Source organism: Ylistrum balloti, unplaced genomic scaffold (assembly GCF_031769215.1).
Source record: "Ylistrum balloti isolate Yb309-2 unplaced genomic scaffold, AGI_CSIRO_Ybal_v1 Utg370112, whole genome shotgun sequence".
Lineage (NCBI taxonomy): Eukaryota > Metazoa > Mollusca > Bivalvia > Pectinida > Pectinidae > Ylistrum > Ylistrum balloti.
This window is the reverse complement of record NW_026782133.1, coordinates 272,286-289,170: the sequence shown is the minus strand read 5'-3', so window position 1 is coordinate 289,170 and position 16,885 is coordinate 272,286. Positions and strand designations below refer to the sequence as shown.

At 34.2% G+C, this 16,885-nt stretch overlaps 1 protein-coding gene across 4 annotated transcripts; it reads left to right on the top strand.

Annotated features, from left to right (window-relative positions):
- LOC132550229 (zinc finger protein 76-like) lies at positions 1 to 15,950 on the top strand. 4 transcript variants are annotated; one of them, XM_060214268.1, is made up of 14 exons: positions 1 to 35; positions 3,038 to 3,356; positions 3,740 to 3,896; positions 4,517 to 4,591; positions 5,619 to 5,840; positions 6,002 to 6,132; positions 6,385 to 6,486; positions 8,282 to 8,398; positions 8,848 to 9,049; positions 10,105 to 10,284; positions 11,368 to 11,601; positions 11,727 to 11,848; positions 12,902 to 13,108; positions 13,347 to 15,950. In XM_060214268.1, exons 2-14 carry the CDS (start codon positions 3,081 to 3,083, stop codon positions 13,479 to 13,481), a joined length of 2,160 nt encoding a protein of 719 aa, XP_060070251.1. In that variant the 5' UTR covers positions 1 to 35; positions 3,038 to 3,080; the 3' UTR covers positions 13,482 to 15,950. The 4 variants fall into 4 exon arrangements, with proteins under 4 accessions (XP_060070251.1, XP_060070250.1, XP_060070252.1 ...); XM_060214267.1 differs by lacking the exon at positions 1 to 35 and adding an exon at positions 179 to 382; XM_060214269.1 differs by lacking the exon at positions 1 to 35 and adding an exon at positions 179 to 641 and having other exon boundaries at positions 12,905 to 13,108.
- The last annotated feature ends 935 nt before the right edge of the window (positions 15,951 to 16,885 follow it).

Here is a 16,885-nt window from a genome sequence, read left to right as displayed (position 1 = left end):
CATTGCATGGCGGTCTAGGCAGTGAGGATTTTTGGGTAAGTTTTCCCAGTGTTCAAAGTGCATACTGTCAACAGCAGAGTGGCTGTTGGGATTGATGAAATTAGAGCATCAAGTACCGTGTGTTCTATTAAACTATTTTGAGTTTCAGTCATACTATGATTTATTAGACAAAAACCAAGTAAACGCTCATGTCTAAGAAAGATTCAAGATGGAGACTTCCTGCTCAACGACCACAATATAAACAGAATTCTCCACGAGACATTGTACTAGCGTTTTAGATGATGGGGACCTAACGATGTTTTTTTCGAAAATGAAAGTAGAGACACGCTGATAATACACGAGGACAACGTTCAGATTCAATATGCTGAAGCCCATCTGAATTGTGCGTGAAACATGCGGCACAGAATCGTTTGATTAACTGTTGGTCATGGTCATACATGGCGAATGCACAGTTTTGAACTGTAAAGTAACTAGGATACTCGAACTAGCGCAGTTACAACATGACAGTGTTTTCGTCTTCACGAAACTAGATATATTGATAGAAGGAAAAATGAAGATTAAAACGGATATTTGTATAGCACTTGGGTGACGATTGTTTTGAGAAGTGGGAAAACATTTCAAACAAATCTATCTCTACAAAGGTCTTGTTATGTAAATAAGTGAAAAAGCTTGAAATTTTCTACTTCTTAAGACTCAGTGCACAGGGGTTCATTAGCATTGCCTGTGATTCAGCCTGGTACTGCCAATGATAGAAATTGATACATTTCAACATGAAGTTGCAAAACCAGTTCTTCAATGCATGTTCTAAAAAATCACATTTGAAATGCATTAATAAAATGTAAACAAGAAAAGCCCCAGTTACTCAGTAATTATAGAGATATGTATGTTAAGTGTAAGAGATACCCAAGATGGATGTCTCCTAGAATATACTTTCAAGGTCATCAAGGTCAAGTTAAATCAATATCAAGGAATAATGTTTGTTTGTTTTTTTTTTTATACTAACAAGACCCTAATAGAAATAAAAATTGTACTGCCAGTTTGATACCTTTCATGAGATGTGTGGTGATAAGTCTCCACATTTTAAACTTCTGAAGTTCTGATCTCAAGATGGTTTGGACCAATTTATCAAGTGTTGTTATTTTTCAGGTCAGTCTGAAAAATACATCTTAAACCTCTATAATGTCGTTTTTTTGGCCATGTCAACATTTTGACATAGCAGCCACATAAGTCATGTTTACGACATAATTGCGATACACAAGGTTTTCCTGAACATCTCTTTTAAACCATCAGTGGAATTCATCTCAGATTTGTCTGAAATGGTCTTGAGATGGACCTGACCAAGTGTTTTTTTTCTTCTGATAGGTCAAAAATTCAATATGGCTGCCCTCTTGAAAAACACATTTTTAACTTCACTTCTGTTCCCACTATAGTGCCATTAAGCTGAAAATTTGTGGGGATTTATGTAAAGGAAGCAAAAAATGTGTTGTCATGGCATTTAACACAGCTGTTTTGTATATGAATGCACAATCATTATTCTCATGAACAATTTTTACACTTATTTTCCTGAACAATTTAACAGGATAACTAGAACTTCTCAAGTTTTACCAATGAGATTTAATTCAGTCATGCCTGAGATGGCCTGGATGAAATGTTGACATTTTTTGGATTGGTATAAAATCCAATAAATGTCAGCATCTTGAAAACACATTTTAAACATAATTATTCTTCAGTTCCATTGAGATTTTTAGTGAAAATATTTATAGTTCACACAGCTATAAGGCCCATGGGCTACATGTTACAATAGTCTGCTGACATGAGTGTGTTTGGCAGGTTTGTTCAAATTGAAGGACGTGACCTTCAATATAAAGGTCATAGAGAAAAAATATCCTGAAAGTGTGTTTTTCAGAAAGAGGTATACATATAAAATGTTTATGAAATATTTTTGAGAAAAAAATATTTTTGGTCATTATATACACATGCTGGAGTGATGATGAGTAAACATAAAATTTTTGCTGTCCTTTTGTTATCCATTTGGAGCTGCTTATTTTGGTGACATATAAAAGTGGTCAAGGTCATGAAAACCCACTTAATTTGAACTTGGTTATATTGAAAAACTGTTTAATTTGAAATCAAAATAATCCCCATCAAAATGTCTTCTATGTGTTAGTATTTTCACTTCATTTAATATGAAATTGGTTAATTTGAAATACTGCATTATTTGAACGGTAAATACTGGCCCTAAACAGTTCTAATGAACTTGTTTTCACATTGCTTAATTTGAAGGCAAACCCAGTACCTGTGAGCAGTGTCGTCACGCTTTGGGCGTCCATATCTCTAGTTCAATGCCCAGGTAGAAATATGATACAAAACTAGTAAATTATGAGTATCAATCAATGAACTGGGTTTGTTATTTGAACAAATGTTTTGGTTAAATTTTGTATGTATAAGAGAGCGACAGGTGTTTTACAATGGCTTTGTCCATCAAGAAGTGTAAACAACTGACAATTGATGAAAAATATGAACTTATTTAAGCTGTAGATAGACTTCTAAGCTGTTTCTAATGAAATGTTATTAATTGTAGACAGAATGTGTATACATGCTTTGTTTCATCATTAACGTGTTATAGGCCTGGATGCGAGAAAAGACTTATACTGGTTAATTTGAAACCTGGTTAATTTGAAGTATTTTTTCATTACCTGAGGATTTCAATATAACCAGGTTCAATTGTGCATGGATATTTTTCACCTTGTGAGAAGAAGTGGAGTTCAATTTCTTTTGATTGTAGTACAATTAACATAGGTATTCTTAGTGTTGATATTTTCTATGTTTAGAAGATAGAATTGTAAAAGGATATTGTAGCACTGCCTTAATGGGGTTGATAAGCAATGATGTAGGAGAATTAAGTAGAAAAAGATTACTCCTTTAGTTTTTACTTCACTTGTATTACAAAATAGCAGAAAATGCTTTGCTTCAAATTTTGAATACCCTCACATATTTATAATAATTAATCAAGTTTGTAAATTTATGCATTTTGTAGAACAATGTTTCACTAGTGATGGTCATGTAGTCACCCAGCAGAGATGGATAGTATTGTTATTGAGGGGATTGGACATGTAGGGGAGGTACCTGGCCAAATCACTGAAGATGACCCTCCTGACCATCCTGACCCAGATGTTCTAGAAGACAACTCTAATGACCATCAGCTGTGTGAAGTCAATGATGACAATGTCATTAAAGTTGAACCCAGTGTGGACAATTCTGGGGTGGGCGATTCCATTGTTGTTGACCATGGTGTGGGCATTCATAATGATATGCATGAAGGGGAGGTGATTGGCCTGCTGCTTCAAAGCCACGGGGTAAGACTTGGTCAATGTTTGTGTATGTCACATGTCGCTGGATTCAAGAAGAGTAAAGCTAAATACTAAGATTATATTAATTATGTTTTCCTTAAAATAAGTACTCTTGTCTTCACTAGATTTACCATTTCTGATCGTTCTTTTGATATCAGATCAGTTGTCAAATTATAGATTTAAAACATGGTTGCATTTAAAGGACTAAATTTAAATCTTTTCCAAACATATACCTACATTATATTCATACTTTAACATAATGTCTCTGGACAAAATAATGGAATACCATATGCAAGATAGGGAGTTTTGAATGAATGGCCAGGTCATGATGTATTTATATGTAAAGAATGCAGTGTCTTTGATGGAGAACCTGGTGATGTTTTTATTAGATTGAGGAAGACCTAGTACATGACATTGACCCACAACAGTTGGATGTGTCAGTTTCTATTCCTGATCATGGCCTTATTCCTGCTGACACCACTGCCCAGACTGTGCAGGCTGTTACCTTGGCTGATGGCACTACAGCTTTTATACAACATCCTAAAGGTAACCAGCCATAATCTTTACACCTCTCTCTTTCATGATCAGTAGATGATGTTCAATTTTGAATATCATCAACCTTAGTTGTTTTAGAACAGTTGTGAAGCAACATTTATGCTTCTCATTCTTGGCCTGGATTGAAGAATGCCAGGGTTTTCAAAGTCAAAGTTTCAAAGAAGCCTGGAGTACAAGGAATAAACAGATGACTCTTAACTTTTCACCTAGCTGATCTGTAATAAAACCTTAGTCATCTATGTGACAGGCACTGTCCCTCCCCACCATCCTAAAATGAGAAATTTATTGAGTATAACCCTCATTACACTCTTTTTAATTCTGTTGGAACAAAACACTGATGATGATTAATCAGGTCATGTTTTAGGAATAACACCCACTAATGTTTTTTTGTTGTTGTTGTTGTTGAAACTATGCCTGTATAGTTATCCATTCAAATATTGGTTGGAGACCTGGCCAATCCTGAAAGGGTAAAACCTTTGAATTAACGAGAGGCAATAACCTTACAAGTACTTACTGTCTACACAAGAGTAAAACACCTATGTAGGATGTTTTTAGAGAGACAGAAATTTATACTGGCCACACAAGTAAAAAACACATCATTTCATTAACAGGGAGAAAGTTTTTAGAGGGTCAGACTATTACACTGGAGGATGGCAGTACTGCTGTGGTACAAGGATTAAGTCAAGGTAAATATACAGTTTTTATTTGGCAACAACCCAATGCCTTGTAATTAGTCCACACAACTCCTATTTTTTGAACCAATAAACCTGTGTCTGGTAATAAGTCTTCACAACCTCATTTTATGAGCCAATAAACTGATGTCTGGTAATAAGTCCATGCAACTTCTGTTTTCATGAGTCAATAATCCCTGTCCACACAACTTCTGTTTGTATGACACAACTTCTGTTTGTATGAGTCAATAAGCCATGTGATAATAAGTCTTCACAATTTAATTTTTATGAGTCAATGCCCATGCCTGATAATAAGTCTGCAAAACCTCTTTATACCACACCATCAACAGATGGTGGACTATTCAAATTGTTCTATGTCCATGGTCAGTCATTTATTTGCAAGCAATTGTTGTTATCGCTATTTCTTGAGAAGTATTGGATGAATTTTTTCAGATTATATATGTAGGTTCCCATTGTTCCCTAGTTGTGACTATTTGATTTTAGGACTGAGCAGGAAAACAAAATGGCAGACAGGTAGCCATCTTGGATTTTTTTTCAGTGAAGTTTATTATGGCTATTTCTTGAGAGCTATTGAATTGTGTAGGTTCCCCCTTGGTCCCTGGTTGTTCCCATTTGATTTTTGGACTGATCAGAAAAACAAAATGGCTGACAGTAGCCATCTTTAATTTTGCCAAGTACATTTTGTTATTGCTATTTCTTGAGAAGTACTCAATGGATCTCTCTCTGTTTGATTTTGAGACTGATCAGGAAAACAAAATAGCTTCCAGGCAACCATCTTTGATTTGGCAGTCAATAAGTCTGTGTCTGGAAACTGTCTACATAACCTCATTTTTTTAATCAATAAGTCCAAGTCTGGTAAAAATCCACACAACATGAGATTTCATGTGTCAGTAATCCCATCTGATACAAAGTCTATATCGCCTCTTTTTATGAGACAATAAGCCCTTACCTGGTAAAAAGTCACCATAAGTTGTGTTTTTATTGATGCTATATATACTATAACAGCATTGACTCATTGCAGTGTCCAACTTGCCAAGCCAGATTGAAACAGGGCCCGATAATATTACGGATGAGGTGGACTTGAAGGACATCCACCAGCTCCAGGTCCAGCAGATGACCCTTGTAGACAGTACACATATTGTGGATGGTCAAACGCTCCCAGAAAGTCACACCCACATGACTGATGGCCAGCCTGTACAATTAGAGGATGGAACCACAGCCTATTTACATACTACCCCAAAAGGTGAGGCATTTTTAATATGACTTGAATCCTTATTAATATGACTGTGTATCATGTGTCAAAACCTTTGTATTTATCATTATTTATAAAGATAACCTGTCAGAGCAAGTTCTATTAGAAAAACTTAAGGTAAAAAATATAATTACACTTTATGTTGATGATAGAGGGACTACAAGCCATACAGTTAGAGGATGGAACTACAGCATACATTTCCCATCCGACACCTGAGGCACTCTTTGGGGATGCTGCTAACCTTGACTCCACCCCTCTAAGTCTGGAGCAGCTTTCAACTCAGGTACAACAACATGACACAGGCAGGATAGTAGTAGATACTTACAGCATAGATTCTATGAACTATAGGCATGTTCAGTTAATCAAGGCGACTCTGTGGGCTCATTGATTTAAAAAAAAAAATTAAAGAATAATAACCATTAGCAGTTATTGGTATTTTAATGAAGGTCTTCTTAAGATTGTTTTAGGAAAATATAAATGCTTTTTTGCCAGAAATTGTAAAATCCATGATTAAAGGTGATGGTGATTTTTTCAGGTGTCAGCAGAACAATTGAAAACATGTTCAGATATGGTTCAAGCGTCTGAAACCAAAACAGTCAGTGTGACGAATGGAACAGGTGGAGTGGTGAACAGCATAGTAAGTCTTGTGATATGTATTACAGTAGTAAGTGGTGAACAGCATAGTAAGTCTTGTGATATGTATTACAGTAGTAAGTGGTGAACAGCATAGTAAGTCTTGTGATATGTATTACAATAGTAAGTTATGTAATTCACAGCATAGTAAGTCATGTGATATGTATTACAGTAGTAAGTGGTGAACAGCATAGTAAGTCATGTGATATGTATTACAATAGTAAGTTATGTAATTCACAGCATAGTAAGTCATGTGATATGTATTACAGTAGTAAGTTATGTAATTCACAGCATAGTAAGTCATGTGATATGTATTACAGTAGTAAGTGGTGAACAGCATAGTAAGTCTTGTGATATGTATTACAATAGTAAGTTATGTAATTCACAGCATAGTAAGTCATGTGATATGTATTACAGTAGTAAGTGGTGAACAGCATAGTAAGTCATGTGATATGTATTACAATAGTAAGTTATGTAATTCACAGCATAGTAAGTCTTGTGATATGTATTACAGTAGTAAGTGGTGAACAGCATAGTAAGTCATGTGATATGTATTACAATAGTAAGTTATGTAATTCACAGCATAGTAAGTCATGTGATATGTATTACAGTAGTAAGTGGTGAACAGCATAGTAAGTCTTGTGATATGTATTACAATAGTAAGTTATGTAATTCACAGCATAGTAAGTCATGTGATATGTATTACAGTAGTAAGTGGTGAACAGCATAGTAAGTCTTGTGATATGTATTACAATAGTAAGTGGTGAACAGCATAGTAAGTCATGTGATATGTATTACAATAGTAAGTTATGTAATTCACAGCATAGTAAGTCTTGTGATATGTATTACAGTAGTAAGTGGTGAACAGCATAGTAAGTCATGTGATATGTATTACAATAGTAAGTTATGTAATTCACAGCATAGTAAGTCATGTGATATGTATTACAGTAGTAAGTTATGTAATCCACAGCATAGTAAGTCTTGTGATATGTATTACAGTAGTAAGTGGTGAACAGCATAGTAAGTCTTGTGATATGTATTACAGTAGTAAGTTGTGTGATACACATCATAGCGAGTCATGTGATATGTATTACAGTAGTAAGTGGTGAACAGCATAGTAAGTCTTGTGATATGTATTACAGTAGTAAGTTGTGTGATACACATCATAGCGAGTCATGTGATATGTCTCATGGTAGGTTATGTGATGCATTTCATAGTAAGTTGTGTATCTAAGAAGTCATGTGATATATATTACAGTAAATCTAGTTTCTGATGGAATAAATCTGAAGTCATATTATAGTGTCATGTCACTGAATTGTCATAGTTTAAACATGTTTGCCAGAGTGTCAACAAGATGACTAATGACAAAGAGCTATTTTGGTCATGCTACCCTTTTCTTGGTGAAAGTCGAGTTGGGATTAGGATGTATTGATTTTATTAGACTCCATCAGGGGCATTAAACCAATAACCTTCCTGTTTTGGGTAAAGGCTCGAAAGGCATAATCTGTTGCCAAGAATTAACTCACAATTTTACCTTAATGGTATACACCAATTTAGATAAATGATAATGTAAACAGATGATGGAGATAACGGGTATACAGAAAGTAACACATTTGGAGATCAGATAATTGCTGATACAAAGTGTTATTTCAGTGTACATGTACTTGTATTGTAATAGATATTCTTTGAAGATTAAAAAATCAGTTGTTATTTTATTTTTTCAAAGTTTTTTCGAAACAAATTAAAGTGTGAAAAGAGTTTATGTCAAACCTGTCAACTGGTGCTTTTTTTCATTGCAGACTGTGATTGCTGCAGGTCTGACTGGGGATGGAAAACCAATCAACATTGATGAAAAAGCATACAAGTGTAGCTTTGAGGGGTGTGGTCGCCTCTACACCACCCAGCATCATCTTAAGGTAACAGACTAAGCTTGAACAAAAGACACACAAGCTGCTCATAAACAGCATCATACAGCTGTTTTGTCCGTTTAGGGCATCTTAGTGATAACAGGGGCCTAAATTACTGAAACGTTGAAAATAAAAATTGGGTGTCTACCGACTTCAGTTAAAGATTGTAGATAATATATACAAGTGATTAGCACCTTTCATGTTCAAATTTAGAATTATAAATACAATATAAAGTGACTTCAGGGATGTGTCTTTCATTGTCGACTGCCAATGATCAGAGTTTTTTGTCTTATCTTTACTCTCCAAAGTCAACAGGATTTAATGTGCTGAAGTTCAGGTCTTCCTGGTTAAAATGGTTATATTAGTTGAGGTAATTGGCTTTGTGTGAAAATTTGATGTGCATTAATTGTTGCTGTACCTTTGCAAGTATATTGATATCATTTCTTGTTATTTGTTAGGTCCATGAGAGATCCCACACTGGTGACAGACCATTTAAATGTGATTTTCCCTCTTGTACCAAAGCCTTTGCCACAGGCTATGGTCTGAAAAGTCACACACGAGTACACACAGGAGAAAAGCCTTACAAATGTCCCGAGGAAAACTGTGATAAAGCATTTAAAACTTCAGGGGACTTGCAGAAACATGTGAGAACACATACAGGTAACAATATAGTGATGACATTTTCTAGGGTTGAAAATTTCATAGGAAAGATTTTGTTAATCTTTATGTCTTTTATTAACTGTCCAAGTTACATATCAGAATGTTTCTGAATGCATTTTCATTAATAATGTTAGAGATAAAATTAATCACATCCAATAACACTTTCCAGGAAGGTTATAAAAGACATGTTTGTCAACATTTTTACTCCATTTTAGAAGTAAAAATTTATTGTAATGTTATAAATATGATAGAGTCCAAATGTATTATCAATATTTCAAAACAATAGACAATTTTGTTTCTAGTAAAATTCATAAACATTGGAATATTTCCTTTTACCTGTAAAATTGGTTTTTTAATGAAAAGTATGTTTACAGCTTCCTCCATACATTGCCTATAGTATCAGCATGTGAAAATCAGTTTTAACAAAAGAAGGCTGTTTTCAACTTGAAGAAAACATCTTGTCTTAATAAACTTAGTAAACATATGTTATATTACAATATAACATCACTTTCCAAATGGATCCGTCTTATCAGCCATTTAGAAGCATCAAAATTGAAGACATGAGAATGCATCCATTTCCACAGAAATAAAATCAAATTTTGGCATCAGTAATTATTCATATTAAACTAGGATTTTCTTGACAAACAGTTATAGCAGAAAAATATTGAACTGCTTTCACTACAAGGATAAATTTTAGCTGTTATTAATCCATTTTCTTTGATAACTTTGGCAATTGTATAAGAACAATATTTTTGCTCTTGACATATTTCATTATGTATTTTTAGACCAATTTATTCCTTACCAGATCTAGTCAACAAAATATGAGATCACAAATATAAACTCTTTATTCATGTGCTTACACTCCTGTTAAAGTAGAAAAGCTGACATATCATGTTTTTATCATTATGACTGGAATTGTTATTCATATCATTATTTTTTACAAAATGAGATATATTTCTGTGAAGTTCATTTTCATAACCTTATGAGTGAGAGTTAATGTCAGTAAAGTTTTCCTGTAAAAAGTAGTCATATATGTATAATCTGCTTTTATTCAGGAGAACGTCCATTTAAATGTCCATTTGAGGGCTGCAATCGGTCATTCACAACATCCAATATACGAAAAGTACACATCCGTACACACACAGGAGAGCGTCCATATGTATGTCAAGAGGAGGGCTGTGGGCGAGCATTTGCTAGTGCCACAAACTACAAAAATCATATCCGCATTCATACAGGTATGGTGAACAAATATCTGTCCATGTTAATACATTGTACAATTTAAGTGTTAGTCAGTGTTGTTTATGATTATTAACTAATTAAGTTTGTGAACATGACATGTTGTGCATTTTGATTAAGAAAATTTAATGCTATGTTTTGTATGTTGTATTTTGTGGGGATAAATAATTCTGGAATGTGCTTACTTTAATGTAAACAGTTAGGTGGCTATGTATTTTGTAAGATATAAGTAATAACAAATGTATGAAAAATCCTGAAATGAATCTAGGGTTGAAATTGTGACGTAATGCCTTATGTGTATAGTGTACAATACCAAAACGATAAAAGAAATTGTGACGTAATGCCTTATGTGTATAGTGTACAATACCAAAACGATAAAAGAAATTGTGACGTAATGCCTTATGTGTATAGTGTACAATACCAAAACGATAAAAGAAATTGTGACGTAATGCCTTATGTGTATAGTGTACAATACCAAAACGATAAAAGAAATTGTGACGTAATGCCTTATGTGTATAGTGTATAATACCAAAACGATAAAAGAAACTGTGACGTAATGCCTTATGTGTATAGTGTACAATACCAAAAGGATAAAAGAAATTGTGACGTAATGCCTTATGTGTATAGTGTACAATACCAAAACGATAAAAGAAATTGTGACGTAATGCCTTATGTGTATAGTGCACAATACCAAAACGATAAAAGAAATTGTGACGTAATGCCTTATGTGTATAGTGTACAATACCAAAACGATAAAAGACAACAGATTCTTAAGTACACATTCTCGTAATTTCAATATCTGATTATCATTCTTAATTTAATGCAAATGCTTCTCTGTTCTGTTCAATAAGCACTAAAGCTTACAGTCTGCACGTATCACAAATAATTAAAACACTTTAAACAATTTCAAAGTAAGTATCATTTCTGATAATAATCTGAGGAACTCAAAAGTAAATTCATAACAGTAGTATCGTTGCTGTAATTGTAGTTTGAACAAATATTTCATTTCCAATTTGATGTCAGTGTTTATCTTCAACAAAAAATTCAAGTATTTGATAACCTGTATGTTGTATGTTCTACAGGAGAGAAGCCGTATGTATGTACAGTACATGGTTGTGGAAAGAGATTCACAGAATATTCTAGTCTTTACAAACACCACGTCGTACACACACACTCCAAACCTTATGTGTGCAATCATTGTGGAAAGACATACAGACAGACATCTACTCTGGCTATGCACAAACGTACTGCGCATGGAGAGGACATATCTCCTGAAAGTGAGGCTCAATTACTAGCTCAACACCGTAATCCAGAAGGTATGATTTACTAAGAAATTTGGATTTCAAAAATATATGAATTTCTTGACATTTAAAAAGTTGAACACCTGACTAGTTCCTTCACATTGCTGATATTTGATACCATTTACTGTTTAAAATCAAAGATGATGACGATGAACCTCCAGAGAAACGGGCAAAGTTTCCATATGCCTTGGCCACAACAGAGGGTACGGCTTCTCAGGAGGATGCAACCATAGCCATAACAACATCAGAGGCCCAGCAGGCTGTAAGTAAACACATATACGTATATATATATATATATATATGGCCTTTGAGAGTTTGCTCTTATAACTGGTAAACACATGTACTCATGTCATTTAAAAAACCAAGAGAATTTACTTGTATAACTGGCAAACACACATACTCATATGATGTGAAAACCCTAGAGAATTTTCTGGTATAGCTGGTAAACACACATGTCTGGGGTGTCATCACTAGATAATTTATTCCTCTAGCTGGTAAAAACACATACCAATGTGATATGAGGTGAGAACCCTAGAGAATTTTCTGGTATAGCTGGCAAACACACATATCTATCTGGGGTGAGATCACTAGATACTCCTCTAGCTGGTCAACACGCATACCCATGTGATATGAGGTGAGAACCATAGACAATTTAATTTTCAATATTTATCTGGTAAACACCAAAAATCAGAGTTTAGAGTCAGAAAGATTTCCCTTTCATAGCTTGTAAACAAACAAACCCATATGTGTTTAATACCTTAGTAACAGAGGTCATTATTTATGTCGATGTCTCTGCTAGGATTGGAATCAAAGTTTTCTGGCATACTAATCTGACAACTTATTGATGAGCTATAGCTGTATATTGTAGCTAGTATTTACCAGGATTAACCCTTGATAATTTACCCTATTGTGGGAAAACTCAGAAATTCATTTGAGTTAACAGATCTCTAGAATTTACTCCTAGAAACAGTCAAATCCATCAGAGTCTAAAGCCTTGTAGAATTCCCTCCCATAGCTGATAACACATGAAAGCATCTTATAGTGTAGGTATACACAATGTAGAATTTACTGATGGGTAAACAGAAGCTTGGGTACTGGATATAATGGAAATCCATTGGATATATTTATCAAACCATGATTTTGATGTGTCAGAGTTTTACTAATATACCCCTTATTGTGCTATCTTATCACCAATAATTTGAGATTCTGTAGTGAAGGATGGCAATGTAAGTTCAGTAAGTTCAATTAACAAATAAACGAAATTGAGATGCCTTTTTTGAGTGATGTACATAGAGATGTGTGGTTGGTTTAACAGCAGAGCTCACTGATGGCTGGTGCCACTGTGTTGGGGACAGGGACAGAGGAACAAGCTGTTGTGACTATGCAACAGACACAGACGACAGCTGCACAGCTTCTGGGCCAGCTACAGCAGCAACAGCAGGGCGTAGCAACAATCACTGTAGGCGACCAGGGCCAGCAGGTTTATGTCATAACTGATCCAGCTCAGCTGGAAGCTCTGCAGGTATGTCATACAGAGTCATCACTAATGTTTATTTAATCTTCTGGCAAAAAAAAAAAAAGAGATGAATTCATACACAACAAAGAAATAAACAAATCTCATATTTAAAATATTTCAAATATTTCCTTGAACATTCAGATTTGAATGAAAGCATTTATAGTGCATGTAATGGTTCGTAATTTACTATCAAGCCCATCATGATAAAGTTTGTATTCTCTTAACAATAAACTTCTTTCTATAGCAACTAGCACAGCAGCAGTTGGAGGGTCAGGACACACTGGATGGTAGTGCTATTCTTGGCCAGGAGGTTGTCCAGTCTACTGCAGAAGGCATCAATGTTTCCGACGTCCAACATGTTACCATGTCCTTTCAATGACAACAGTAATGAACTTATTGATAATGATATACTATTTTGATGTTGGAGTGGCAATACAGTGATATGTAGCTCAGTTGAACCTACCATTGAAGTGTTAGGAACGTGTCATTGCTATTATAGAGATATGAGAACTTAGTCATAGTAACTGTGGTGATGACGTGATATGTTAAAGTTACCATGGTGATATGATGTTATAATTACCCTGATTTTGTAAGATCCAGTTATATTTACCATGGTGATGCAAGAGTAAGATATAGATATTATGATGATGTAATTCATGTTAAAGTCACCGTGGTTATGAAAGGTTATGTCGTAGTTACTATGGTAATGTGACACCATGTCATAGTAATGATGGTGATATAAGATCATGTTACAGTTACCATGGTAATGTTAGATCATGTTATAGTAACCCTGGTTATGTAAAATTGTGTTATAGTAACCATGGTTATGTAAGATCATGTCATAGGAAATGGTTTTGTAAGATCATGTTATGGTAACCCTGGTTATGTAAGATCCTGTTATTGTAACCATGGTGATGTGATATCATGTTATTAAAACATTTCTTATTTGTCCAGATAAAATGACTAAAATGTTCTTTAAAGTGTGTTTTCGGTTCCATGGACTTGTGGACATGACACCCCCGTCAGTAACAGTTAAATCACCTGGACACTGAAAAACTATCTTTTCAAAATTGTATGGTCATTTATTTTGGTAGTTTCTTCAAGTCTATTAAAAATGGTACAGATAAACTTATCTAATAATTTTGATTAAGGTCATGTTTCAGACTGACTCAAGTTACAGTTTTTAGCTCGGTGGCAAAAAGTGCCTGATAGCTAATGCAATGGCACTGCATTGGCTGTTTTCTGGACATGATTACGTTGTATAAAGACTAATATTGCCTTCACGTTTATTCAAGGTCATTGTCATAGATGTCCATATTCTGATGGTGATATACCTGGACAATAGAAGATGACCTTGATCCTAATCAGTTAGTCCATGTAAACCAGAAAGCATGCTGTACTACATTCTGTCTGTAATATATTAGATCCACAGTCCATGTTCTTTTTATTTAATTTGGCATTTGGCTTGTAGAACATGCAGATAAATGCATTATGATCACTCTAGCCTCTTGATTGGCTGAGCTACAAAAAGTCATAGCTTCAGAAATGTCAACATACCAAAGTATGAACAGTCAAATAGATCTTCTATTTATATTATTGCTATAAGACGGATATGTGGCCTTAATATAGTATTTGAAAGTTTCTCTTTTTTTAACACAATCCTACACAGTGCATTAAAAACACTTAATATTCAAGATCATTTTTAAAAATTTAAACAGAAGAACAAGAGTTCAGGAGCATTACATTTTCCAGTTCAGCAACAACATAATACAAAGTCAGTAGAGACGTACTCTCACCTTATCAATTTAGGCTAGCCTATACACTAGCAGTAAGAAAATCTGTGTAGCTGACACCTTTTTATTCAAGTAAATTTAGCTAGCATTTGATGATCACTAGCATTTTGATGTCTTATCTATCAAATTTATTTTTATTGTATTTAATGGTTATTTCCTGTAGTATGTTAATAGATATTGAACTACCCCAAGTGGAGAACTAAGGATTGTAATACATGTATAAAATCTGTGACTGTTTCTGAACAACCACCTTGTCAGATTGATACTTAGGAAAGTAACAAACATGTTCAACTCTCAGCAAAATTGTACCTGTAATGTAAACATGTGCAGTCATGATTTTGAATTATATGTTTGCTTTTGTCGAAGCATTTACATTTTACTTTATTTCATTTCCAACTTTTCGAAAATCATAAGAAAGAAACAATTCCTGTAGATTTTGTCATGCATTTCACCCTCTCGATCCAGTTCCAGTAAGAGTATATAAAGTGTTTCTACTTGTATTATGAATTTATTCTGGGGTGGTTTAATTTCTCAGGTAATTGGTAGAGTTAGACTATAATATGTAGGGTGCACAGAACTTTATAGTATAGTAAGTAGTACATTTACATATATATCTTAACTATTAGATTACCCTTATCTTATAATGAAATTAACAATTCTACATGAAAACTCAAATAAAAACCAGGAAGTGCAAAAATCATCATGAGGCTTTGAAATTGTATAGAAATCTCTGTTTTACCTTTATATTTCTTGATTGAGGAGTATAATAACAAGTTTTGTAGCTACATACTCTTATGTATATATCATACATATAATTTATTTGCAAAAAGATGTCAATATTTTTTTTTTGTATCAATATCTTCTGTTTACACTGCTTCAAAGACATTCATGATCTCCATCCTATCACCAGACTGGTGACATGTCATATTAGTGTCCTAATTGGTGATAATACATAAAATCATATTAGTTTTGAATGCACTGTCAGCTATTGTATGACGTTAATAGTTAAATTGTTTCACTAAGTTTACAAAGTTTTTAATTCAACTTATGTTCATTTTGCATGCAATGAAATTGTATGTTAATACATTTGTTAAAATTAAATTATATATTTGATAAAAAATACATTGATTTTTTGTTGCATTTTTTTTGAGCTGGTGGACTGTGACCCAAGACTGATTTTTCAGATTTAATGGAGCCTGGTAGTCTTTCAACGTTATTGATGACCCAGATTTACCTTATAAATTCAGTGGAGCAGGGTAGTCTGTCAAGATCTTTGATGACTCAAATTTACCTAGTAAATTTGGTGGAGCTGGGTAGTCTTTCAAGATCTTTGGTGACCAAACATCATCCTATCAAATCCAGTGGAGCTGGGTAGTCTGTCAAGAATTTTGATGACCCAAATTTACCTAGTAAATTCAGTGGAGCTGGGTAGTCTTTCAAGATCTTTGGTGACCAAACATTATCCTATCAAATCCAGTGGAGCTGGGTTGTCTGTCAAGATCTTTGGTGACCTAACATTTACCTTGTAAATTAAGTGGAGCTGGGTAGTATTTCAAGATCTTTGGTGACCCAAATTTACCTAGTAAATTCAGTAAAGCTGGGTAGTATTTCAAGATTATAGGTGACCCAAAATTAACTTATCAGGTGCAATGAAACCTGATAGTATATCAGTTTTATTGATAATGCAACATTCACCTACTAAATTCAATGGAACCTGGTAATTGGTGAAGACCATTGATGACCGAACATAATCGTACGTTGATGATGAGAGGCCCAAGGACTTAAATGCCACCTAACTTCTATCAAAACTATATTATGTTTGTTGTGGTGACATGACATGATATAGAATCAAGACAATTACAGTCCCCTGCCAACACACTGTCTCACAAACATGAACCCATCCACCAAGCATTAAGTACCAGTGTTTGTAGTGTAGGAGATGGGGCTTGCACAAACATAATGGCTACTTTCTTTCGGTTTAATATGAGTC

Excerpts from the sequence above, each read along its gene's own strand:
- LOC132550229 (XM_060214268.1), top strand. The coding sequence starts at position 3,081 with ATGGATAGTATTGTTATTGAGGGGATTGGACATGTAGGGGAGGTACCT. Across the intron at positions 9,050-10,104 it reads ACATGTGAGAACACATACAG|GAGAACGTCCATTTAAATGT; the intron begins GTAACAATATAG and ends GCTTTTATTCAG. Across the intron at positions 11,602-11,726 it reads TCAACACCGTAATCCAGAAG|ATGATGACGATGAACCTCCA; the intron begins GTATGATTTACT and ends TTAAAATCAAAG.